Consider the following 27,254-nt stretch of genomic DNA (forward strand, 5'->3'; position numbering starts at 1 on the left):
CCCTCCGGTAGCTTGGCACGAGCAGTCAGGCTTAACTTAGAAGGCAATGTGTAAAGCATTTGTGCAATAAATCATACAACACCATAGTATAACACCACAAAAATACACCACACAGTGTTTAGAAAAATATAGAATATTTATCTGGGTAACTGCAGGTCAAAACGATCAAAGTTGCAATAAGAATTTGTAAAGATATCACTGAAAAGTGATATTAAGTGTCTTAAGTCTTTAAAAAGCAATAAAGTGTCTTTCAAGCACAAAGTACCTGGTTTCTGGTGGGGAATCTCCTCAGAGGGCCACAGGAGAAGAGATGCGTGGAAAAACGGTGTGTGCGTCGATTTCTCCTCAGCACACACAGACTTCCGTCGTTCTTTTCCACGCGGGGAAGTCGGGCGTCGTTTTCCGGCGCGCAGACAGTCTCTTTTTGTGGATCGCGGGGATTACCAGATGTCCCGGGTCTGTGCGTGGATTCTCCTGCTTGTTTTCCGGCTGCGCGTCGTTCTGCGGGGCTGCGCGTCAAAGTTTCGATCGTCCCGAGGGCGTCGCGATGATCAGCGTCGGTGTGCGGCGTTTTTCTCGCCGCAAAACAAGCTGTGCGTCGAAATGTTCGGCGCACGGAGCGTCCAAGTGAAAGGAAGAAGTCTTTTTGGTCCTGAGTCTTCAAGGAACAGGAGGCAAGCTCTATCCAAGCCCTTGGAGAGCACTTTCACAGCCAGACAAGAGTTCAGCAAGGCAGCACGGCAACAGCAAGGCAGCAGTCCTTTGTAGAAAGCAGACAGGTGAGTCCTTTGAGCAGCCAGGCAGTTCTTCTTGGCAGGATGTAGTTTCTGGTTCAGGTTTCTTCTCCAGCAAGTGTCTGATGAGGTAGGGCAGAGGCCCTGTTTTATACTAAGTTGTGCCTTTGAAGTGGGGGTGACTTCAAAGAGTGTCTAAGAAATGCACCAAGCCCCCTTTCAGTTCAATCCTGTCTGCCAGAGTCCCAGTAGGGGGTGTGGCAGTCCTTTGTGTGAGGGCAGGCCCTCCACCCTCCCAGCCCAGGAAGACCCATTCAAAATGCAGATGTATGCAAGTGAGGCTTAGTACCCTGTGTTTGGGGTGTGTCTGAGTTAATGCACAAGGAGCTGTCAACTAAACCTAGCCAGACGTGGATTGAAGGGCACAACAAGATTTTAGTGCAAAGAAATGCTCACTTTCTAAAAGTGGCATTTCTAGAATAGTAATATTAAATCCGACTTCACCAGTCAGCAGGATTTTATATTACCATTCTGGCCATACTAAATATGACCTTCCTGCTCCTTTCAGATCAGCAGCTGCCACTTCAACAGTGTATGAGGGCAACCCCAATGTTAGCCTATGAAGGGAGCAGGCCTCACAGTAGTGTGAAAACGAATTTAGGAGTTTTACACTACCAGGACATATAACTACACAGGTACATGTCCTGCCTTTTACCTACACAGCACCCTGCTCTAGGGGTTACCTAGGGCACACATTAGGGATGACGTCTATGTAGAAAAAGGGGAGTTCTAGGCTTGGCAAGTACTTTTAAATGCCAAGTCGAAGTGGCAGTGAAACTGCACACACAGGCCTTGCAATGGCAGGCCTGAGACAAGGTTAAGGGGCTACTGAGGTGGGTGGCACAACCAGTGCTGCAGGCCCACTAGTAGCATTTAATCTACATGCCCTAGGCACATGTAGTGCACTCTACTAGGGACTTACAAGTAAATTAAATAGTCAATCATTGATAAACCAATCAATAGTACAATTTACACAGAGAGCATATGCATTTTAGCACTGATTAGCAGTGGTAAAGTGCTCAGAGGTCAAAAGCCAACAACAACAGGTCAGAAAAAATAGGAGGAAGAAGGCAAAAAGTTTGGGGATGTCCCTGTCAAAAAGCCAGGTCCAACATGACCCCCTACCAGCCTAAAGCCAGGGGAGAACAATCACTATCCTGATGTACTTCCCTGTTTGAGGCGACAGAACAAGGACCCAGGCCCACAACAGCAGGGGCATGCTCCAGTTCTTCGCCTTCCTGACTCCAATTGGATCCCTCTGTCCATACTCTCAGGGCCCACTAAGCCAACCCATGGGGAACCTTTCTCCTTACCTGCGGATCCCATCTGTGCAGCACCTAACCTTACTTTGCTCACAGATGTATCCCAGGAGCAGGATAGTACCACCATGACCAACACAGTGGTGTTGCCCACTCTACCCCCGGGGTGTGACACTTGTCCCCTCCCCAGGGATAACTCTGTCCACCGGGACAGCAAGCCACAGTGGTTACTGACAGTTGCCAGGGATGAGAGCCAGGCCCCAGGCCTCTCAAAGCTCTCCCACCACTGTGGCCGTGGAGAGTGGGGGGCGGTAGCCCCAGGTGCTGGGCACCCTTTAACCACTCTCCCTTCCACCAGGTCAGGGATGACAGCCTGAACCTGGTCCTCCCCTCTGGGGCTCTGTACCCTCCCTCCTGGAGCGGTACCCCCAGAGTCCAACATGGTCAGGGTGCTTATAGAAGTCGCCCTGTACCATTCCTCCACCAGTGCAGGGCTGTTAACCTGCAACTGGCCCTCCAACCTGGGGTCTGTACCTTCAAGTTGGATTAGGGCCCGGGGTGAGGCTTCCCTCCCCCTGCCCTCCCTTCTGGGGTCCTGCCCCCTCCAACTAGGAGTGGCCTCCTCAGAAGACAACATGGTAGGGGCACTGTTATCAGTAGCCCCTCCCTCCAGGTCCGGGGGGACACCCTGAACCTGGTCTTCCAGCCCAGGGTCTGTACCCTCAGACTGGATCACTGCCTGGCAAACCAGGACTTTCTGGGAGGCACACCTACCCCCCACCAGGTCAGAGTTTAACCTCTGCACCTGACCATTCAACTCAGAGTCACCACCCTGAAGTTGAACAATTGCCTGGAACGCCAGGACTTCCTGGAGGGCACACTGTCCCTCCACCAGGTCAGAGTTTAACCTCTGAACTTGGCCATCCAACTCAGAGTCACCACCCTGAAGTTGAACAATCGCCTGGCACGCCAGGACTTCCTGGAGGGCACACTGACCCTCCACCAGGTCAGAGTTTAACCTCTGAACCGGGTTCTCCAACCTAGGGTCACCACCCTGATGTTGGACAACTGCCTGGTACACCAGGACTTCCTGGGGGGCACACCTACCCCCCACCAGGTCAGAGTTTAACCTCTGAACCTGGATATCCAACCCAGAGTCACCACCCTGAGGTTGAACCATTGCCTGGCAGGCCAGGACTTTCAGGGAGGCACACCTACCTCCCACCAGGTCAGAGTGTAACCTATGAGCCTGGTTCTCCAACCCAGGGTCACCACCCTGAGGTTGAACCATTGCCTGGTATACCAGGACTTTCTTGGGGGCACACCTACCCCCCACCAGGTAAGAGTTTGACCTCTGAACCTGGTTAGCCAACCCAGAGTCACCACCTTGAGGTTGGGCAATTGCCTGGCACCCCAGGACTTTCTGGGGGGCACACCTACCCCCCACCAGGTCAGAGTTTAACCTCTGAACCTGGTCATCCAACACAGAGTCAACACCCTGAGGTTGGACAACTGCCTGGCATGCCAGGACTTTCAGGGGGGCACACCTACCCCCCACCAGGTCAGAGTTTAACCTCTGAACCTGGCCATCCAACCCAGAGTCAACACCCTGAGGTTGGACAATTGCCTGGCACAGCAGGACTTTTTGGGAGGCACACCTACCTCCCACCCGGTCAGAGTTTAACCTCTGAACCGGGGTATCCAACCCAGAGTCACCACTCTGAGGTTGAACCATTGCCTGGCATACCAGGACTTCCTGGGGGGCACACCTACCCCCCACCAGGTCAGAGTTTGACCTCTTAACCTGGTTAGCCAACCCAGAGTCACCACCCTGAGGTTGAGCCATTGCCTGGCATTCCAGGACTTCCTGGGGGGCACACCTACCTCCCACCCGGTCAGAGTTTAACCTCTGAACCGGGGTATCCAACCCAGAGTCACCACCCTGAGGTTGAGCCATTGCCTGGCATTCCAGGACTTCCTGGGGGGCACATCTACCCCCCACCAGGTCAGAGTTTAACCTCTGAACCCGGTTATCCAACCCAGAGTCACCACCCTGAGGTTGAATCTTTGCCTGGCATGCCAGGACTTCCTGGGGGGCACTCTCACCCCCCACAAGGGACACACCGTCCCCAAGGGCCACACAAGAGTCTGGTTGGCGCAGGTCTCCCGACCTCTGCCCATCCGGCAGAGTCTGGGTTTCCCCCAAACCAGAAACGGTCTCACCTGGGTCATTCCTGGGGGGCTCTGCTCTCAGAGCTGACCCCTGACTCTCAAGATCCTCCACTGGGGTCTGCCACCCCCTCTCAACCCTATGTCTGGACTTCTGCACCCCCTCACTAGGAGTGGTACTGCCAGACACCCGAACTGTTGGGATGCTGTCTACAGTCATCCCCCCAACTTCTTCTGACACTGCGGGGCTTCCCTCAAAAGGTGGCCCTACGGTACAGGTTAGGCTCTGAGACCTACCTGGGACACTACAATCCTTTCCCACCTCACTTGGTCGGGAACCACCTAGACCACTCCCTTCAGGAGCACCCCCAAATGCCTCTTCAGACTCTCTGGTACTCACCCAGAAGTCTGCCTCCATTGTAAGTTCCCTGGGGTCAGAGAACTCACACTCCACCTGGTGTTGGCGTAGCTCTGGAAAATAAGGACCAGACATATGCTCTCCAGCAATTACATCACTCTGCCCTTCACATGTATTAACCACAGTACCCTTCACCCAACCACCCAGTAACTCAGCCTTGGAAAAGCACTCTACATCACCCTCCTGAGACTGGTGAGACAGTATCTGCCTATCCCTGACACTCAACCCATACTCTTCTGGGATGTCTCTACACTCTATATCCAGGACGTCCACCAGGGGGGAACCCTTTTCTCTGTCACTCTCTGCTAGAGTCAGTAAAGTGTCCCTCCCCCCAGTAGGAATATGACTCCCTGTGCCAGTTCCCCAATCCTTCTCAGGGACCCTGTGCATAACGGGAACTACCTCATACTCTTGAACCACCTGGGGTGTGTCAACTCCCTTCTTCAAGTTGGGCACCACATCTCTGGGCTTGTGCCCTTCTTCAGCAGTACTGGATGCAAGATTTTTGCTGCCACCATCTGAACTGGACTCAGCCCTTTCGGCCTCCAGTTTCAGCTCTTTACAGCTCAGCTCTTGAGCTGCAATCGTTTCTTCTTCCAGGGCTAAGAGTCTTTTTGCCTCATCCTCTGCAAGATACTCCTCTAATTGTTGCTCCTGTCGCCTTTGACTTCGGAGCCATTCATCTATTTCTGGGTCACTGTCCAAATCTGAGTAGTCTTCCTCCTCATGTGAGCAGTCTTCCTCCTCATGTGAGTAGTCCTCCTCCTCATCTGAGGGGTACTTAGTCATTTGGTTTCTTGCTGCCTCTCTCTCTGCCCATCTTTCCTCCCCCCAGACTATGTAGTGATGTAGCATCTCCGCCTTCGTAGATCTCCTTGCTACAGGAAGGCCCCATTTTCTGCAAAGCTTCCTTAGGTCAGCCTTAGTGAGGTGGTCAGTACGAACAAAGAATGAGTAGGTACACAATCCCATTCTGATAAGATTTTACCAGCAAGAACCAAAATCCAAAGTCCAAAATATCAATAGTATATTCAGGAGGACATCAGAGAACCAAAAGCCAAAAAAGATGAAAAATCAAGTTGACCTTCAACTGTGGGTAGGTAGTGAAATACTTAGCTACTGTATGTCACTGCACAAACACAAGTCCTATCCTCACCGCTGATCACCAAAGTTAGAAATGGGGTTTTTGGTTGGCAGTCAGGTTGCCCTCTGTCCAAGCAAGAACCCTCACTCTAGTCAGGGTAAGTCGCACACAATCCAAAATCAGCCTGTGCTCACCCTCCGGTAGCTTGGCACGAGCAGTCAGGCTTAACTTAGAAGGCAATGTGTAAAGCATTTGTGCAATAAATCATACAACACCATAGTATAACACCACAAAAATACACCACACAGTGTTTAGAAAAATATAGAATATTTATCTGGGTAACTGCAGGTCAAAACGATCAAAGTTGCAATAAGAATTTGTAAAGATATCACTGAAAAGTGATATTAAGTGTCTTAAGTCTTTAAAAAGCAATAAAGTGTCTTTCAAGCACAAAGTACCTGGTTTCTGGTGGGGAATCTCCTCAGAGAGCCACAGGAGAAGAGATGCGTGGAAAAAGGGTGTGTGCGTCGATTTCTCCTCCGCACACACAGACTTGCGTCGTTCTTTTCCACGCGGGGAAGTCGGGCGTTGTTTTCCGGCGCGCAGACAGTCTCTTTTTGTGGATCGCGGGGATTACCAGATGTCCCGGGTCTGTGCGTGGATTCTCCTGCTTGTTTTCCGGCTGCGCGTCGTTCTGCGGGGCTGCGCGTCGAAGTTTCGATCGTCCCGAGGGCGTCGCGTCGATCAGCGTCGGTGTGCGGCGTTTTTCTCGCCGCGAAACAAGCTGTGCGTCGAAATTTTCGGCGCACGGAGCGTCCAAGAGAAAGGAAGAAGTCTTTTTGGTCCTGAGACTTCAAGGAACAGGAGGCAAGCTCTATCCAAGCCCTTGGAGAGCACTTTCACAGCCAGACAAGAGTTCAGCAAGGCAGCAGTCCTTTGTAGAAAGCAGACAGGTGAGTCCTTTGAGCAGCCAGGCAGTTCTTCTTGGCAGGATGTAGTTTCTGGTTCAGGTTTCTTCTCCAGCAAGTGTCTGATGAGGTAGGGCAGAGGCCCTGTTTTATACTAAGTTGTGCCTTTGAAGTGGGGGTGACTTCAAAGAGTGTCTAAGAAATGCACCAAGCCCCCTTTCAGTTCAATCCTGTCTGCCGGAGTCCCAGTAGGGGGTGTGGCAGTCCTTTGTGTGAGGGCAGGCCCTCCACCCTCCCAGCCCAGGAAGACCCATTCAAAATGCAGATGTATGCAAGTGAGGCTGAGTACCCTGTGTTTGGGGTGTGTCTGAGTGAATGCACAAGGAGCTGTCAACTAAACCTAGCCAGACATGGATTGAAGGGCACAACAAGATTTTAGTGCAAAGAAATGCTCACGTTCTAAAAGTGGCATTTCTAGAATAGTAATATTAAATCCGACTTCACCAGTCAGCAGGATTTTATATTACCATTCTGGCCATACTAAATATGACCTTCCTGCTCCTTTCAGATCAGCAGCTGCCACTTCAACAGTGTATGAGGGCAGCCCCAATGTTAGCCTATGAAGGGAGCAGGCCTCACAGTAGTGTGAAAACGAATTTAGGAGTTTTACACTACCAGGACATATAACTACACAGGTACATGTCCTGCCTTTTACCTACACAGCACCCTGCTCTAGGGGTTACCTAGGGCACACATTAGGGATGACGTCTATGTAGAAAAAGGGGAGTTCTAGGCTTGGCAAGTACTTTTAAATGCCAAGTCGAAGTGGCAGTGAAACTGCACACACAGGCCTTGCAATGGCAGGCCTGAGACAAGGTTAAGGGGCTACTGAGGTGGGTGGCACAACCAGTGCTGCAGGCCCACTAGTAGCATTTAATCTACATGCCCTAGGCACATGTAGTGCACTCTACTAGGGACTTACAAGTAAATTAAATAGTAAATCATTGATAAACCAATCAATAGTACAATTTACACAGAGAGCATATGCATTTTAGCACTGGTTAGCAGTGGTAAAGTGCTCAGAGGTCAAAAGCCAACAACAACAGGTCAGAAAAAATAGGAGGAAGAAGGCAAAAAGTTTGGGGATGTCCCTGTCAAAAAGCCAGGTCCAACAGCAACTCATACCCAAAGGTGGCTTGGCTCTAGCTGAATGACCATTCGGACATAGTCCCTACGAGAAGTCCAAGGTACCCGAGGGCGGGATAGGACTAAGTCAACATTGAACAACCAGGTTTTACAGCTTTTCTGAAAGCCAGTAGAGTGGGGGCTGATTTGATGGTGGTAAACAGAGCATTCCACACCTTTTATAGCTCCACGAAAAAAGCTTCTGCCGCCCCAGGCCAAGCGTTTAACCTGGGAACTGTAGCCATCATGCTGGATGCTGATCTTGGTGTCCTTACTGGTATATACCACTTTATGCTTTCGCTAAAGAAGGCAGGACCTTGGTTGTTGAGTGCTTTATAGGCAATACAAAGTACCTTAAAGCGATTCTCTGCCTAATAGGAAGCCAGTGCAGTTTCCTGGTGTGTCTGGAAATCAACTGGCGCACTGCAACAACATCACAACATTTACCACCACCGACCGCTCTACAGTGCAACAACACTTTCTATTAAAAGATAAACAACACTGAAACAGACTAAGAATGTTGCGCTGCTGCCAAGCTATTGCCAGGTAAATACTGATAATGCAACGTGGCACGAACTGTCTTCATAATACTCATCTGGTTGGCTTTCACGACTCCGTCTCCACGCAGGACCACAGTGCCGATCTAGAGACGCTTAGGGTAAGTGAGTTTCGAAAATGCTTATGTATCCCCAATGTTTTTGGCGGTGCTGCGCATGTAGTATGCATATAGAATGCATGTTTCGCAATTCACACCAAACATTTTCCTCTTTTGTTTAATTGATTTTTTTTTTATTGTGGTTACTGTCTGTCAATGATATTTATTTGCAAAACGGACCCAGCGTGAGTTCTTTCGAAACACCTGTGTGTTTTTTTCTTTTGTTTTTTTTCCAATTTATAACCACTTGAGCAAACAAGAAGCTGCACCATTCCAAGATGGCAGTCATTGTGCAGTTTACTAGAGTACCGGGATTTTTAAGTTTGACATGATAGACTGCTCCGTATGTTTATGGCCCTTGGCATGAAATCCCAGCCCGCTGTCTGGTTGATTGTACCTAAGCTTGCTGCTGTGCAGGTAGGAAAGTACGTCCCAGCTCCTGGAGTACAGCTGGTGTTCGATTGGAGACTACATTTGTTTACACCTTTCAGTAGCTAGCATCACAAAAAGGACACAATGAACTTAGACAGCAAAATCGCCCTCAAGCACCTGCTACAAAGTTCAGGATGAGCAAGTGTTTCACTTGTGTCAGGCGATGGCGCAGCTATTCATGGGCCAGGGCTGCCCAGCTGCATGACAGCAAGCTGCATACCATGCATTATGGGTGAATTTCTGGAAGCGAAAGCTATACAGCTGCCTTAATTACACTGTCTGCAGTTCAGCCACTATCTACTTTGTACCATATTTTAACCATATTTAGTACAGTGAATTTTAATGTCAGACGTGTAGTTACCCACAGTTTATCGGTGTCATCCGCGTTCAAATTTCAGCGCCCACCGAATTGCAGATTCTCTCAGTCTTTGGTGAAGGAAAGTTCTGATTCAATTAAAGAAAGAGAAGACAAATATACAGTCTGTCTGTTTTATCCAGCACTTGTGCTGTGCTTGTTTACAAACACACGTCCATATGCAAACACTGACAGCTATTTTGCAGATGCGCACGGCCCAGTCTTGTACAGGGTAACATCTCTCATCCTATATACTCACACAATTCTCATTCTGCACTGAACACTCATCAGTCACCATGCACTCAGACACTTATCAGCCTTCATTCATGCGCTGCTCACCCTGCACAGAGAGCACTTACACCATTCTCCCTGCACTCATACTCTGCTCCCACACCTCTTAACTTATTATTCATCCCATAGGCAAAACCTAATGCATTTACCAATGATTGTTACAAGTGATGTAGGATATAATATGCGTGTCATAAATGGACTGGAAATCCCATCTGATTTGATGGGATAATCCATCTAACTCTAAATCAGGCCTCTGGGTGCCATGTCAGCACCAGGTCTGCTAGTGGCTGGTGCTTACATGTTGGCAAAGAGTCACTCTGCTGCTGTGTGTACACTAAGTATCTGTCTCTGTCTGTCAGGTTGACATTATCTATGCTGTTGGGTATTGCCACTTTATTGTAGTTGAATCACATTATTAGAAATCCGATTTCTGTCTGTCATGTTGGCACTGAGCTTTTGCTATCCAAAGCCATCTCTGCATGGAGTCTTTGATTCTAGGCCTAACTGCCTTGATTTCACTGAATATATGTCTCTTGCTAGCTTGCTGGCATTGAATCTATGTTGGTTGCTCTCATGTTATCACTAAATCTCTAGTTATGGCTGTTGAAAATGTGTCTCATATTGAATCACAACAAATACAACACTCTGCCACCCTTGCACTCTGACACAGTGTATCATGTCACATCTGGGTATGGAGGACTATATAAAGATGCAATAGAATGTTGGTAATAAATGTCGGTCTCTGTCATACTGGTATGCAGTCGTGATAGTGTGATTATGGCAACCTGAACATGACATTCCAACTCTCCAGGGAAGCAGTGGAAACAGATCATACCCCTTTCTCTCAGTTACTCACACATGCTAAGGCAAGACACAAGATGAGAAATAGGTTTTCAATACATGTATCGAAACAATTGCAATCTAGTATAAAAAACAAGTGCTGCGATAATTACGCAGATGAATCAAAGTGCGGTCATTAACTTTACGATCAAGGTAAAGAAGATGAACAACCCCAGAATGATGTATGTGGTTCTAAATGGTCTAGAGTTTCCTACCTAACACTGTCTGTGTCTAAGAGCATACTGGTTATAAACCTCTGCCTGGGCCGACCCGATCTAAGGGATTAGCCCCAACTTCATACCTGGATAGAGTATCCGGAATAGGTCTGTTGTTTAGATGGTAATCCTCTCAAGGGATCAGCGCCATCAAAACTGCCTGTTGTGCAGTACGTGTCCCAGGATGGTCATGACCGGAAGGCCCTCTACCCTACTTGGGTCGGTGCACGGTTTATATATTAAACCATAATACTTTGGAAATACAGGCCTGATGTAATGCTTTGGCTTGGTGATAGAATAATTTAAGGCCATTTCTACCTCCGGCATATTATAATATTATATTTAGGCAGATCTCTGGGGGGGGGCCAGAAACCCCTAGACACCAGTTTTTTTCTTTATTTATTTAAATATATGTGGGTAGCAGCCCCTTAGGCAAGGGTCGCTCACCTTGGGGGGGGGGGGGGGGGGGGGGGGGGGGGAAGAGTTCAAATTTCTTTTAGGCCATTTCTGCCCCCCTTGGGGCCAGATCGGCATATTGTTTATTAGGAAATGAAGTGGTGTGGCTGCAAGGTTTTGCATGAACTGCAGCCTACATAGACTTTATTTTGGTAATCCAAAAACAAATTTATATAATCCAAGCTGGAACAGAAATAAATGACACTGCAAGGAGTCAGTCTCACATCATAACGTGGTAGTGGCAGGATTTTAGAGCTTCAGCTTGGGCCTTTACCGCGGGAGTGGGTTTTAATGGCCGGAAGAGCCCGCTACGGCGGGTTCTAAGGCTATATTAGAACATTGTAATGTTTGGAGCTCCATTGGAGACAATGGAGTTTTCTGGACTTTTACTGGCTGGTGAAAGCCTGGAACATCAACATTCCAATGTTCTTTGTTCCCAACAACAGCTGTGAGCAAAGGGCTCACGGAGCCAGAGGGGATTTCAGTCCCCTTGGGCTCTGTGTGGACTTTGTTTTAATTATTAGAACATTCTGCCCTCTAGTGGTGGAATGTTCTAATAGCCTTATAGACATCTGTAGCTGGGGTATACCAGCAATTAAAGTCCCGCTCCGTTGTTAAAGGCCCTTACCTTCAGCTCGGGGCTTTAACACTGGAATGAGCTTTTAATGGCCTTTATAGTCCTCTGTGGCAGGCTCTAAGGCTATAAGAGAACACTAATAAAATAGAAGTGAAACAGAATGGCATAACACTTATTACAAACATCAACTTTTTATTACATAGTTTTTGGTTCCCCTACTATATCTAAGCCTTTTTGTTGATACAATTACTGTTGCTTCAATATTTTGTGTTTATTTTCACAGAAACATTCCTATAAACTGACACTTTATGGAGGATATTCACCCAGAAGGCTTGAATTCTAGATTATAATTAAAATCCCATTGGTAATTAATTAACAAATGTGAAATAAGAAATGTATAGAATCCTGTGGAATGCACCTTTGGAGTGATTCTTACCTATTAAAAACTTAATGCTCCTGCAAACACAGATTTTTCACTGGTGTTATAGGCGTAAACACTGCTCGGAAAGGCACTTGGAGTACTGAATTGTGACTCTTTCTACACTACACTGTGTCCCACCATCTCTCATTTTGCTCGTGGTTCTATTATTCTGGAGGGAGATTTAAACACCACACTCGATCCTTGCATTGATAGATCTGAAGAGTGGGTGAACTGGAGATACCTTCCCTCTACTTTACTTCAGGGCATGGCTGATCTCTCCCTGCTTGATGCTAGGAAGCACCTTCATCCTCAAGAACGTGATTACACGTTTTAAACCAATGTTCATAAAACTGTCTCACGCATAGATTATTATTTTTTTGGTCTCCAGGGCCTTATCCTTGTGGCGTCTTGTTTCTGTGATTGGAATCGGGGTCCTGTCAGACCATGCACCTGTGCACTTAGATATAGGGCCTGATACCCCTCAGCCCCCTTTCCCTCGTCCTTGGGTGAGGAATGAGGTGGCGTTTTGAGATCCCTCCCTTCTTGATAGGATCAAAGACACTGTACAACATTATTTTATGGAGAATAACACTGGGGATGTGTCTCCTGCGACCCTCTGGGACACAACGAAGGCTGTTTTCAGTTGCAAATTGATATCTCACAAAGCTGCATTTGAACGCACCGCACAATTGCAAAGGCAGGAATTAGAAACTAACTTGACTGAGGCAGAAGCCCATTGTAGGAAGATGGCGCTTGTTGCAGTTACCCCCCTGTCCCCCAACTCCCCCGTCACGTCTTGCCTGATATTGATGCTGACTTGACAGAGTGTGCTGGGACAACCCTGCTAACCAGGCCCCAGCACCAGTGTTCTTTCACTAAAAATGTACCATGGTTTCCACAATTGGCACGCCCCTGGCACACAGATAAGTCCCCTGTAAAACGTACCAGTGGTACCAAGGGCCCTGTGACCAGGGAAGGTCCCTAAGGGCTGCATCATATGTTGTGCCAGCCTAAGGGACCCCTCACCTAACACATGCACATTGCCATTGCAAATTGTGTGTGTGTTGGTGGGGGGGGGAGGCAAAGTCGACATGGCATCCTCCTCAGGGTGCCAGGCACACAAAACACTGCCTGTGGCATTGGTAAGGCACCCCTCTAGCAGGCCTTAAAGCCCTAAAGCAGGGTGACTATACCACAGGTGAGGGCATAGCTGCATGAGCAATAAGCCCCTACAGTGTCTAAGCCCATTCTTAGACATTGTAAGTACAGTGTGGCCATATTAAGGATATGGTCTGGGAGTTTGTCAAAACGAACTCCACAGTTCCAAAATGGCTACACTGAATACTGGGAAGTTTGGTATCAAACTTCTCAGAATAATAAACCCACACTGATGACCGTGTTGGATTTATTAGAAAATGCACACAGAGGGAATCTTAGAGATGCCCCCTGTATTTTACCCAATCCTTTAGTGCAGGACTGACTGTTCTGTGCCAACCTGACACGGAGAAATTAGTTTCTGCCCCCCCCCTCCCCCCTGGATTGAGAGCCTTTGGGCTCTCTGAGCCCAGAAACAAAGACTCTCCCCTGCAGGAACTATAACACCTAGCGATGAGCCTCAAAGGCTCAGGCTTCGTGTTACAGTGCCCCAGGGCACTCCAGCTAGTGGAGATGCCCAGGCCCCGGACAAAGCCCCCACTGTTGGTTGCAGGTTGAGAGGGATAATTAGGAAAAGCAAGGAGGAGTCACCACCTCAGGAAAAACCACCCCTAAGGTGTCCAGAGCTGAAGTGACCCCCTCCTTGGGGAATCCTCCATTTTGGTTTGGAAGACAGGGGCCATTAGGGACAGGATTGTTCTCCCCTCCCCAAAGGGAGCGAGCACAAGGAGGGTATAGCCACCCTCAGGGACAGTAGCCATTGGCTACTGCCCTCTAACCCCTAAAAACGCCCCTAAATCTTGTATTTAAGGGCTCCCTGAACCAAGCTAGTCAGATTCCTGATGACCTCACAAGAAGGACTGCTTAGCGGAAACCCCAGCAGCGAAGGAAAGGACACAGCTGACTTGGCCCCAGCCCTACCGGCCTGTCTCCTGCTTCAAGGAAACTGCAGAGGAAAAGTGACGCGTCCTGCAGGTCCAGTGACCTCTGAAAAACCTCAAGAGAACTGCCTACATCACAGAGTATCAAGAACTCCCGTGGACAGCGGCCCTGTCCAAAGAAGAACAGAAGAAGAAATCTCTTCTGAAGGACTCCCACCTCACTGCAGAAGCGCGAGTCCTAACCACTCTACACATGACGCCCATGGCCCGAGACCTGGTGGCCCAACCAACCAGAGAGGACCGCCAGGCGATGGATGACCAAGTGCCAACCTTGGGTTGACCTCTTCACCCCTCCATGACACCGCCTGCAGAGGGAATCCCGAGGACCTCCCCCCCCCCCCCCCCCCCACACCGAGACTGCCATGGAGGGAGATAACCGACGCCAAAGGACCCACTGCACCTGCAGCCCCCAAGCCTTGGAGAAATCGACACCCGGTGCAGCAACGATCAACAGGCGGCCTTCTTCCCTGTCTGACCTGTGGTGTGCCCGAGACACCCGCCTGGACCTCGCCTGAGTGACCCCCGGGGTTCCCTCATAGAGTTTCATTGGAAACCCGATGCCCTGTTTGCACCCTGCACCTGGCCGCCCCAGTGCCGCTGAGGGTGTTGGATTGGTGCCTACTTGGGGCCCCTCCAGTGCTCCTCTAAACCCCCCCCCCCCCCTTCCTGGTCTGCCCTCCGAGCCGCCGGTACTTACCTGCTGGCAGATCGAATTCACAGTACCCTCTGTCTCCAGAGGAGCCCACGTTAAAACGGCTCAATTTGACCTCTGCACCCGGCTGGCCCGTGTTGCTGGTGATGGGTGTTTGGGGTTGACTTGAACCCCCAACGGTGGACTACCGATAACCCAGAGATTGGAACTGTAAGTCGTGTACTTATCTCTAAAACTGTACTTTATTTACTTCCCCTCGGACTGTTCTGAAAATGCAGGGTCCACTTTTAAAATAGATATTCTCTGCTTTCTTAAAAACTGTTTACTTGACTAAAGTGAAACAAAGTTACATTGATGTCTATGCTAAGTACTTACCTGCAACAGAATTTACTTCTGAACTGAGTCTTGTGGTTCTAGTAATAAAGTAACAAAAATATATTATTCTATATAAAATCCTATCCTGCACCAACACCATAGCCCTCCTCAGAAAGAACAACACCCCCCACACAAAGAGAGCCAGCTGGTTCACCCCGAACTCCGGGAATCAAGACACACCTGTTGCTGCCCCGAAAATCTAGAGAAACCCCAAACCCCCAGAAGCCCACAGCAACTTCATAGCCGCCGCCACCTCACACCACCAACTCATCAGAAACACCAGAAAGAAGGCTATCCAAGACAGGATCTCCTCTCAAGCACACAACAGCAAGGAACTCTTCAGCATTATGAAGGAGTTCGCCAAACCCAACAGTGAATCAACTGACATCCCACACTTCAGAGGCGACACTCGACACCTACTTCCACCACAAAATCAAGACCATCTACGACAGTTTCAACAAGGACAACCCACGCACAGAACCCCCCCTTCCAACCCCAGACACCAACAAACCCACAATCTCCACCTGGACACCCCGGTCCACTTAAGATACATTGAAAACCATGAAGTCCATATACTCGGGCCCCCACGGATCCATGCCCCATCACGTCAACAGAGCTGCCTATTGCCCCCAAGCTCCGCCTTACCATCAACTGCTCACTAGCTGCCGCCACCTTCCCCAATGACTGGAAACACGCCGAGATGAACCCCCTCGGCTGACCCCACCGACATAAAAAAACTTCAGGCCCATCTCCCTACTTCCATTTCCTGCAAAAGTCATAGAAAAAGCAGTCAACAGCCAACTCACCACGTTTTTAGAAAGCCACAACATCCTCGACATCTCCCAATCCGGATTCAAGTCCAACCACAGCACCGAAATGGCCTTCCTGTCCGCAACAGACTACATCCACTCCCTACTGGACAAGGGAGAGATGGCGGCACCCATCCTACTTGACCTATCGGCAGCTTTCGACACAGTCTCCCATCACACCCTGATAAGACTCCATGAAGCCGGCATCAGAGACAAGGCCCTCGACTGGATCCAGTCCTTTCTCTTCTCTCCGGCAGAACACAACAAGTGACACTCGCCCCCTTCCTTGCAGAACCCACATCAACCATCTGCGGAGTGCCGCAAGAATCCTCCCTCAGCCCCAGGCTGTTCAACGTTTACATGGCCCCGCTAGCCACATTGTCAGAAGCTACGGAATAAACATCATCTCCTACACCGACGACACCCAACTCATCCTCTCCCAGCCAGACACAACTTCTACAAAAGCATGAAAGCAGTCGCCAAATGGATGAGAGACAGCTGCCTTCAACTCAACACAAGACCGAAGTACTCATCCTAGGCCCTCAACCCAACGCATGGAGCGACTCCTGGTGGCCACCCCCACCCCCTCGGATACCCGCCCACCCCGCCAGCCAAGCCTGCAACCTCGGAATCATCCTGGACCCAGACCTCAGCATGAACCATCCGATCAACTCAGTCACTTCCACCTGCTTCCGCACCCTCCTCCTCCTACGCAAGACCTTCAAATGGATCCCCCTCGAGCATAGAAAGACCGTCACACATGCCCTTATCACAAGCAGACTGGACTACGGCAACGCACTCTACGCTGGAATCAACAAAAAACTCACCTGCAATTGCAAAACATCCATAAAACCGCTGCCAGATTGATCCTCGACTTACCCAGACACTGCCACATCTCGCAACACCTACACACACAGCACTGGCTCCCCACAGGAAAAAATTATCACTTTCAAAATCCTCACCTACGCACACAAAGCCATCCACAACACTGGACCAGCCTACCTTAACCAGCGACTCAACTTCCACGTACCCTATAGGACCCTACGCTCAGCCCAGCTTTCTCTCGCAGAAGTACCCTGCATCAGGAAACCAGAACAGGGGGACGCTCCTTCTCCTACCTCACCGCCACCTACTGGAACGTCCTACCCATCCACATCAGACAAACCACCTCCCTCCCCAGCTTCACAAAGGAACTAAAGACATGGCTTTTTTAATCCACCCCCGGTACATGCTACACTCCCCCGGCGTCTTGAGACCCTAACAGGTGAGTAGCTGTGCTTTATAAACACTGATTGATTGGTCTGGAGTTAAGTCATTCAGTGTGTGTTTCTTCTATTGCGTGTGTGTGTACAACAAATGCTTAACACTACCCTCTGATAAGCCTAACTGCTCGACCGCACTACTACAAATAGAGCATTAGTATTATCTATTATTGCCTCTGTCAAGCCTCTTGGGGGAACCCCTGGACTCTGTGCATGCTATATCTCGTTTTGATATTATATATACAGAGCCAGCTTCCTACACCTGTCATAAGCGCTTGGGTACGACTCACACTTTTAAGGACCTCAGAAACATTAGGGGAAAGTTGGAGCACCTCCTTATGAAAGAGGCAGCTAAGAAACTTCTTTACAATGGTCAGACCTACTACGAGCAAGGGGACACGGCGGATAGATTATTAGAGCACAAATTACGCCTCCATTCCACATGAAACCACAAATATGAAACTTGGGATGATGATGACCGCCCTTTCTCCTCTACCCCGGACATAATGAAGGTCTTCCACGACTAATATTCGGCCCTGTTCCAGTCTCTGCTCTGTGTGAGCAGTTGCAGGGATGGTTTTGATCCCCCTGATTGCAAGGAAGATCTACTACAACTCGAGTTGGAGATTAACTCGGATGAGGTTAAATCGGTCATCACTGGGTTACCTGCACGGAAGGCACCTTGACAGGTTTTCAACAATGTTTTTTAAGGCCTTTGTTCACCTCCTAGCCAAACTCCTAAAACGAGTTTTCAACTATTTCTTAACTACTGGATCTGTCACTGACACAATGATGGATTCTCAGATCACTCTGCTTTCAAAGCCGAACAAACCTCCTACTAGATGCACATCATTTCGCCCCATCGCCCTCCTCAATTATGATGTAAAAATGTGTGCATTGATATTGGTTCGGCGTCTAAAATATGTCTTGCCCCGCATGATCTCCCCACAGCAGGCAGGCTTCCTACAAAACCGCCAAGCCAATGATCACGCACATTTGGCTATAGCCCTTATGGAAGTAGCAGAACGCACTGGTCATCCCTTGCTCATTCTTTCTCTAGATCCGAGAAGGTGTTTTATAGGGTAGACTGGGCCTTCCTTTTTAAACTTCTGGTTAAATTCCACATGGGGCCCAAATTGACGATCTGTATCCAATCCAATTTTTGACGACTCAGGGCAAAATTGAAAATCAACAGAACTCTTTCCACGTTCATCCCTCTCATGAGAGGGAATCATCAAGGCTGCACCCTCTAACCCTCTATTTTTGTGCTGTCTATGGAGCCCCTGGTTGCCAGGATCCAGGGCAACCCTGACATTCACAGTATTAGGGTAGAGGGCAAGGAGCACAAATTGGCTGTATTTGCGGATGACATTCTTTGCTTCCTTACCCAAACGTCCACTTCTGTTCAGGCTCTGATGAAGGAACTCTATGCTTTCTCGTCCGTTTCAGGCTTCAAGGTCAATTTCACAAAATCTTTGGGTATGGGTATGGGTGTGGCCGGTGCCAGGGGCACTTTGGAACAACCCGTGTGACTGGCTGGTTTCAATGGACAATGGACAGCATTACATATCTCGGCATTCAACTCGCATCCCTCACTACTGCTTTGTTTCTAGGAAATATTCTCCCCTTGCCAAATGCCTTATTTAAAGATCATTACCGATGGGACAAGCTGGAGATTTCTTGGTTAGGCAGACTTAAATGTCTTAATATGAATTTCATGCTGTGTCTTCTATATGCACTCCAGAACCTTCCTCTGCCTGTTCCCACATCCACACTAGCCCACATCCATGCTAAAATGACTAGTTTTGTCTGGGGCAATAAATCCCCGACAGTGGCAAGGGCGACTATGTGTTGTTAAATCTGATGGAGGCCTAGGGTTTCCAGACATACGTACATATAAACTCGCGGTGCAGCTACGCCCGCCCTTGATTGCAATCACAACCCTGGCAGCAAACCATGGGTTCAGGTCGAACAAGCGTACTCCCAAGTGCCCCTGGATGACCTGTTGAGGCTTCCCCTTACGAGAGTCCCTCCGGGTCCCCCTCTTCTTCCACTGACTTCCCTTTTATTGACATACTGGTGGGAAATACGGTCTAAATGTAAGTTTCCCTCTTACCCCTTTCCTCTTACGCCATTAGCTCCTAACTGCGACTTTCCTCCTGGGGCTACCAATCCTGGTCTATATGCTTGGAGCAATACTGAGACTCCGCGGATGCAGGACTTCTAGAATGAAGGCACCTTGAAGTCAGGTGATATCCTCTGGGAACAATTTGGTCTCTCCAGGTCAGTGTCATATCGCTTAGTCCAAGTTTTACGCTGGGCTGGACTCCAAAGAGCCCGTGCTGCGATGGAGAGAGACGAATCGGACATTGAATCTCTTTACCACTCAAATGCTTGACGTAAAGGCATTTTATTACTCTACCGCTATATCTTGGCCCTCACACCTTCCAGGAAGCATGCCTTTGAAGCACAATGGGAGAGGGAGCTGGGGATGTCGATCCTGGAAGCCACATGGCAGTCAATCAATCAAATACATTTCTTAAGTGCACTACTCACCTGGTAGGGTCTCAAGGCGTTGGGAGGGGGGGCATTGGGGAAGGGGGGGGGGGCGGTTACTGCTCGAAAAGCCATGTTTTTAGGTGCTTTCTGAAGGTTAGGAGGTCCTGGGTCTTGCGTAGGTTGGTGGGGAGTTAGTTCCAGGTTTTGGTGGTGAGGCGGGAGAAGGATCTGCCGCCGGAGGTGGTGCGTTGGATGCGGGGGGACTGTATCGAGGTCGGCGGAGCGGGCTGTCCAGTTGGTATGTGGAAGTTGACTTGTTCGTTGAGGTAGGCCAGTCCAGTGTCGTGGAGGGCTTTGTGAGCATGGACAAGAATTTTGAAAATGATCCTTTTGTTGATGGGCAGCCACAGTGTAGGGATCTGAGGTGGGTGGATATGTGTTCATGGTGAGGGAGGTTGAGGATGAGACGTGCGGCTGCGTTCTGGATTCGCTGGAGTTTTCTTTGAAGCTTGGCTGTGGTCCCTACGTAGAGAGCGTTGCCGTAGTCCAGTCTGCTGCTTATGAGGGCGTGGGTGACTGTTCTTCTAGCAGTCCATCTAGCAGAGGCCTTCTGGCTCTTCTATATACCTGAAGCATAAAGAAATTGCATACAAACTTATCACCCGTTGGTACCTTACCCCTGTTCGTCTGCATTAGATGTTTGGGAGCCCCAACGTCTGCTGGAAGAGGCGTGGGGAGTGGGCACTTTTCCTTACATGCTTGGTGGGCATGCCCCTCCATACAGTCTTTCTGAGCTACTATCCTGCAGAACATATACAATATCACCAACATTACTTTGCCACACAAGCCACTGCTTGTTCTGTTGGGGGACCCTGGGGCCGAGAGGACTTTCTCTACAACTACTTCTAGAGGCAAATGTATATCCTTTCTCTTATTAGCGGCATACCTCTGTATAGCCCAGATGTGGAAACAGCCTCACACCCCTACTGTTAACCTGTGGTGGAGTAAGGTGTGGAACATATGCACTATGGAGAAACTCACTGCAATACTTAGAGACGAACAGACTAAATTCGAGTCCATGTGGCGTCCCTTTCTTACCTACATCTGCCACCAAGGCAGGTTAAGGGGCATACACTTTGCTATGTTGCAAACTCTTCGAGCCTCAGACTTGTGGACAGTTTCATCCCCAGAGTCTGAGGAGGATACCTCATGATATAGTTACAACATAGCTACCTGGAGAGTATAAGGACTGCCTGTACGGCGGCCCATACCTCCTTCCCTTGGCCTGTGGGATATTGCTATATGGCCCTTTTTATTGCTTACCACTGTACTTAATGCTTCCTCATTCATCTAATGTAGTAGCATGCTGTTACTGATATTGTGAATTGTCTTTCTGATTCATTTTGTTATACTGCTTTGTCTTGCGGAAGGCTGATTGTTTTGATCAATGTGTCATGCTTATTAATAATGATTAAAATGCAAAAATTAAGGTTTTAAAAAATTGCCTTATTACCATGGAGGATAGACACTTCTTGTTTCTAAATGCTTCTTTTGTGTTCCTCAGCTTTATCTTTTCAGTTCAACTTTAATCAACCTTCTTTAGCGAGAGCAAAGTTTAAGTTACTGGCCAAACAGATGGCACCAGCAAATAAGTTTAAACCTTTGAGGATTTTTAAAAATGACTTAATCAACAATTTTTGCTTCTTCCTCAGAACTGTCTAGTTCACCACCTGGGCCCTACCACCAAGATCCTTATACTTGTAAATTAGAAGAACGCTTCAAATCACCACCCATACTACCTCCACATCTCCTTCAAGTCATCCTGAACAAGGACACAGGCATTTCGGCAAGTACCAGAGCTTGGGCTCTGTAATTCAACTATCACATTAAATGAATGGGACATGCAAAAATGGAGCATTGAGAATGAGTGCGGGGGAAAATGTGCCTGGGATTTTGTTTTGTTGGGAGAGGGGAGTGGATGGTTGGGTGGTCCTCTGTTGGATCAAAATGGATATTTTGAATCAGTGTAAATCTTTATTTTTACAGTAATTGGTAGGATGGGAGAGGAAATTATCAGGTCAAGCTTTGTGTGAGGATATGTTGTACACCTTCATCATATATATTTGATTGATTCATATGATGCCTCAAAGGTGCAGTGGTTTACTGGACAGATAATAACTTACTTTGGGAATCAATCCTCTTTCAGTTGCACAGGAAACGCTTTACATTGTCCACGTGCCTTGCCATAGAAAAGCTCCTTCATTCTCCTGAATTCTCTCCAATAATCATACTGTTAAGACTCTTAGATCGTCTCTAAGTATGCTGCTGATGTTAACTAGGCAAGTGTAAATTTTGTTTTATATTCTATGGAATACTCAGTTTCACCAAGGTTGCAAAAATGTTGGGTTTGCCAATTATGAATGAAAATGGTGACTTTTGAAACAATTTGTTGGACATTTGCTGTTTTTTGTGATAAAAAATATTTTGCCTAGGATATAATTAGGCAGTTATTGTTCTTTTCCTTGCAGTGCCATTTTACAAAAAAAGTGTTTAAAAGCTAAACGTGGCAAGAAGCATTCTGCATACATTTTCCATGTTGGCTTGTTTTGATAAGAGTGAAAAACATTATCTTACTATGTTGTGAAAATTATTGTGCAATGTGGATAAAAATCTTTGTAAGGATAAACATGGAAACTTCACAACTTTTGTGAAGGAAGAAAATTGGGAAGCCGGAAAAGTTGGTGGAAAAACACCTTTGTTACCTTCTTGTTAGCAACTACATTTGTTTAGGTGTTTATTCCTCTACTCCCGCCTTGCGGAACTGTGCTCCGAGGTGCACCCAGCTCGCAAGAAAGTGCTAACGCGGCATGAAAGGGAAAAGGAATGTGCTGTGCTTATTTACCACTATACAACATATTTCTGTCCTTTTCTAGTGCTGGCGCACTTTTGGCTGTTTCGTGCCAGCGGAGGCACCCTTGCGGCACGTTGCAAGGGTGCCCATGTTGCATGCAGGATTGTTTTTGTGCAGGGACGGACACCTTCCTGCACAAAAACAATCCTGAGTGGCCTTTTCCTTGTTTCCTTCCCCAGACCCCCCCCCCCCCCCCCCCCCCCAAATCTGTGAATAAAGTGACACCCTGAGCCCAAAGTGGACATCTTCAGGTTTAGGGAAGCATAACAATATTTATATGCCCAGAAGTAGGCTATTTTCTCTAAAAGAACAACTGACCAATGGAAATGATCTGTAAAGAAACCATTATTAGATATTTGTGACTGAAGACTGCATCCTGTATTCTTTCTCATCACCAGCCTAACCATGACGAATCTGCACAAAACGTTCAAAAGTAAAGCGTATTTTTCTTTTGTTCAGTCTTTGAAAGTTTCTTGCAGATCCGACTGGCAGGCATGGATTTCTCAGAACCTTTTTACTTCATGTTAATTTCCACCACAGGATTTGATATGAGTCACAGAAAATGTGGCTGGATAGAAATACACCAGATTTGGCATGCATGCATGTAACTAGTTTATAATGTATGTAAATCCATTCAATAATGTTTCGAAGGAAACCTCATAATTTGAAAGGGTTCATTTTATTTTTGTTTATCTGACTGTTAGTTTCACAAATACCTGGCAAACATTAGATTTCTGAAACCCATTTTAACATCCAAAAGGTTCTGGTTGGCTGAAATGTCAGTGTTTCCTTTTGTGCATTTTATGGTTCGCAAACTTCAGTCTGGTTTGTTAACACCACAGATCAGATTTCCTGTGGCGAACCTAAAATGTTTGTTCGGACTGCCATTATTCAATGCTAACTGTCCGCAAACCTATGTTGTAGGAAAGAAAACAGTGATTTTTCTTAGGGGCACGTTGAGCACATGTTCCCATCGGATTGACCTACTCCTCTAGTTGTGGAAATTCCATCAATCAAAAAAGGTTTAGCTTGCAGAGTTTAAATATAAATCCATGTATATTCACTCACTATTTTGGGGGTGCTGTGATACACTTAAGTTAAATGTGATCAATAAAAGTGCACAAATCGTCAACAGACCTCTACTGCTCATAGTCAGCTTGGTAGGTTACTGGTTTGGCTACGTCATGAGGTCAAACACTGCCAGGCGGCACAGTTGTCTGGTTGTGAGAGACATATTAGAGACATGTAGATAACTAACCTTAAAAGCAACTCCATCCATTGCTTTTCCATTGACTTTTTGTTTTGTCACACCTAATTTGTAGCTTTCTATCCCATGATTGTATTTGCTTTAGCCCAGTGGTTCCCAACCTGTGGTCCGGGGACCCCTGGGGGTCCGCGAAGCCTTCTCAGGGGGTCCGCGACTGCTAAGAAAATTAAAAAATATTAACAAATATTGACAAATTAGGTCCCCAGCTTCCAGTAATGACTCAGGCGGGGGGTCCCCGGATTCGAATGATGATTCAGTGGGGGTCCCTGGGTTCCATTAATATTAAAGTGGGGTTCCACAGAAATCAAAAGGTTGGGAACCACTGCTTTAGCCTATCCATCTTGTCTTTGTCCCTGCCGTGGAGCATAGCCCATTTACCATCTCTATGACTGGCTCCTTGTATCCTCCTATAAGTGTCTGCTATTCAGGAACTTTTTGTAAAAACACTCCTTGAGCGTGCATGCTTTTCCCCCTCTGTGTTGTCCCACTTCTTCCAGCACCTTTATTTTCATAACATTATAAAAATGTAATTGTCCAGAACTTTGTCCTTTGAGCCATTCTCCTGTGTGCTTTCCTTACAGCCACGTTGTGCTTTCCCTTTTCGCTTCCATCCCTCCATGTTGCTCTATCTCCGTTTGCTTCCCTTCCCACACCCTTGGGGTTGCTCTTACCCACACACCCTTGCATTGATTCCACCCTCTCCATGTTGCCCTTCCTCCTGTTGTTTCCCTGCCCTCAGTGATTCTGCACTACATGTCTTTTCCCTTATGTGTTCTCCACCACCCGTTTGCATTACTTCTTTTTTAACCAGTCCTACTTGGCTCTATAAACAAAAAGAAAAAAAAAGTGTTAATTTGTAGGCGCACATGCTTGACATGTACACCTACAAAATGTCACAGCTGGCCATGAAGACTTTTTTTCCCCTTTATTAGCCACAATGAACAGCATTGTGGATGCAATGTAGCATTGCTAAAACCATTGGCAAAGCCAATAGGTATCAAAGGTGAGATTTATTGGCTTTGCACATGCTTGCTTTGTAGTTTGGGAATTTTAAAAAGTGTGGAACAAAAAAAAGAGAAAAGCAAAACTGTCCATGCTCCAATGGCCATGGATAACATATCATGCCTTGTGCCTGTTGCCCACAGTCTAAGCCAAAAAAATACCTGACCAAAGCAATTGACCTAAAAAATGTTGTGACTTTTACTTGGAAGACAAAATGTGGTGCATTACATCAAAAATGCAAATCCCCCTAAAAAAAAAAAAACTAAATAGAACAGGCATTTTGATTGTAATGTAAAACTTAAAGCACCTTGAAACTCGCCTGTCATGGTAAGCTACATGACCATAGCCCATCCCCTGCTCACGATATCACAGATAACAACCTCAGTGACCTCACTTAACCATTGGCAGCATCACTGAAGCAGCAGATGTTTGCCTTTTCACACCTTAATTGGGAGCATAAGCATATCCTTTACAGTGACGTAGATTTTCAAATCTCTAAGCCAGTGGCTATGGTGTGAAGAGTATGTGTAAGGCCCAGCAGAAGACCAGGCCTGTTCCCCAGAGTTCACTTGACAAGGCTGCAGGCAGTGCTCGGCAGGCTCTTGACCAGGTCATGTGTCTAGAGCTCTTTGAGCACAGCAAAACGCTGAGCCCAGTAAGCGTGGAAAGTGGTGCTATGGGAACACCTATTGCCCATAACTAAAGGTTGAGTCAAGTGGGTGAAGAGGAAAAGGGTGCTCTGCAGAGGGCGTGACCAAAAAGCTAAGCCAGTTGCTAAATCTCTGGGCTTAGTCAAAGGTCGAATCTTATAGAGCTGCTGAACACATGGGACTGTAAATTCCACTCATAGTTTAGACTAGATACTGTGCCTTCGAGCAAATAACAAGCACTAAAACAGTGCAGCTCTGTGTGCACTTTTTTCATGGTAATTTCCTGACTGACATCCGCTATTCTCTCCTGCCTGCTAACATTCTATCTGATAGAGACTTCAAGTTGCAGATTCCTTACCTAAGAATTTCCCAAGGTGTCAGACTGGATCTGGAGATTTTTTTCTTCGAGTAGTATCCTTGCGTGCCGTCGGGTGGCATCAGACGACTCCGCATCTGTCGTTGGTGTCGTGGTCAGCGTGATGACGTCGATAATAGGCGCCACCTCAGCGCGGTGATGTCAGTTCTTTTCTTTCCGCACCATGCGCTGATCCGGAGAAGAGCTACCCTGGTCACTTTTTTGACCAGCCTCAACACTTTTGTCAAATTTTCTGGTGTCTTTTGGTGCGTCTATGTCCCCGAAGGCTGAGTTCAAGCCTTGCGAGGATTGTTGCTAAATGATGTCAGTGACCCGAAGACGTGCTCCGAGTGCCGGGCCATGAACCTGAAGGCTTTGAGAGAGCAGTCCGTAAAGCTCATGGCGGCCCGGCGCTAGACTCCACATCATTCTCGCTTGAGAGGAAGGCCTCCAGACTGGCGGCGGAATCATCACCACACGTCTTCCTCAAAATCATCTAGACTCCGGGCAACGAGGATCCCTCCAGATCTCTGTCCGGATCCACGCTGGCTCCGGTCGTATCATTGAGACCTTCCCCAGCACCGGCAAAGTTGCCGATGCTCCCGATGTCGGTTGGGCTCACAATTGACGTCGATCCGATCCTAATCCCTGATGACTCGGAGCTGGAACGGCGCCGGTCGACTCCGATTCCGACTTCGACAGGGCCTAGCCACCCCAGGTTGGATTCAGACTATTTTTAGGGTCGAGCGCGCAAGTGCTCTGTACCATGTTGTAATCTCTCTGTGGGCTTCTAACCATGCCCATGTCACAACTGTCACTTTCATTAGTTTGTGGGCTGTCCTTTTGAAAATCGATTGATTCCACTTGTGAAAGGCATGCACACGTCATGCCTTTTCCGGTGTTTAGCCCTCCTTAAGCACACCAGTAAACTGCTGAAAACATACGAGGCTCCATGTTTTTAGCTGGTTTCTGGACTACTTTAACTTTTAATTTCCTGCGCAGCGCGATCTCGCTGGGCAGAAGTCGAGTGCTTTGCATGACCTTGACCCTTTTACATGGATAATTGCACTTTTGCCGGTAACCTGGATAATTGCACTTTTGGCGATAAGTTTCACTGCGAGCGAACTTCTGTTTCCTTTTCAGTGTCAACTTCAAGCTCATGGCAACCATCGGCTCGCATATGTGAAACTGTTTTTCATTATTAGTTTTTGTGGCAAGAAAAGTCAGTTTAGGAGTTTACAACGCTAATAGCTCTAACACGAGACCCGTTGCATCGCAAATGCTTGTTACTTTGGGTATGAGTATGAGGAAGGATTG

The 27,254-nt window shown here is 47.7% G+C and overlaps 1 protein-coding gene across 1 annotated transcript in view; it reads left to right on the top strand.

The window, feature by feature from the left end:
• Window positions 1–27,254, top strand: part of PRKAB1 (protein kinase AMP-activated non-catalytic subunit beta 1) — an 80,503-nt gene that overhangs the window by 41,214 nt on the left and 12,035 nt on the right. Inside the window, exon 6 of the mRNA XM_069215032.1 lies at window positions 21,465–21,598. Coding sequence (XP_069071133.1) covers window positions 21,465–21,598 — 134 coding nt within the window. The remainder of the gene's footprint in view (window positions 1–21,464; window positions 21,599–27,254) is intronic.

Source organism: Pleurodeles waltl, chromosome 11, assembly GCF_031143425.1.
Source record: "Pleurodeles waltl isolate 20211129_DDA chromosome 11, aPleWal1.hap1.20221129, whole genome shotgun sequence".
Lineage (NCBI taxonomy): Eukaryota > Metazoa > Chordata > Amphibia > Caudata > Salamandridae > Pleurodeles > Pleurodeles waltl.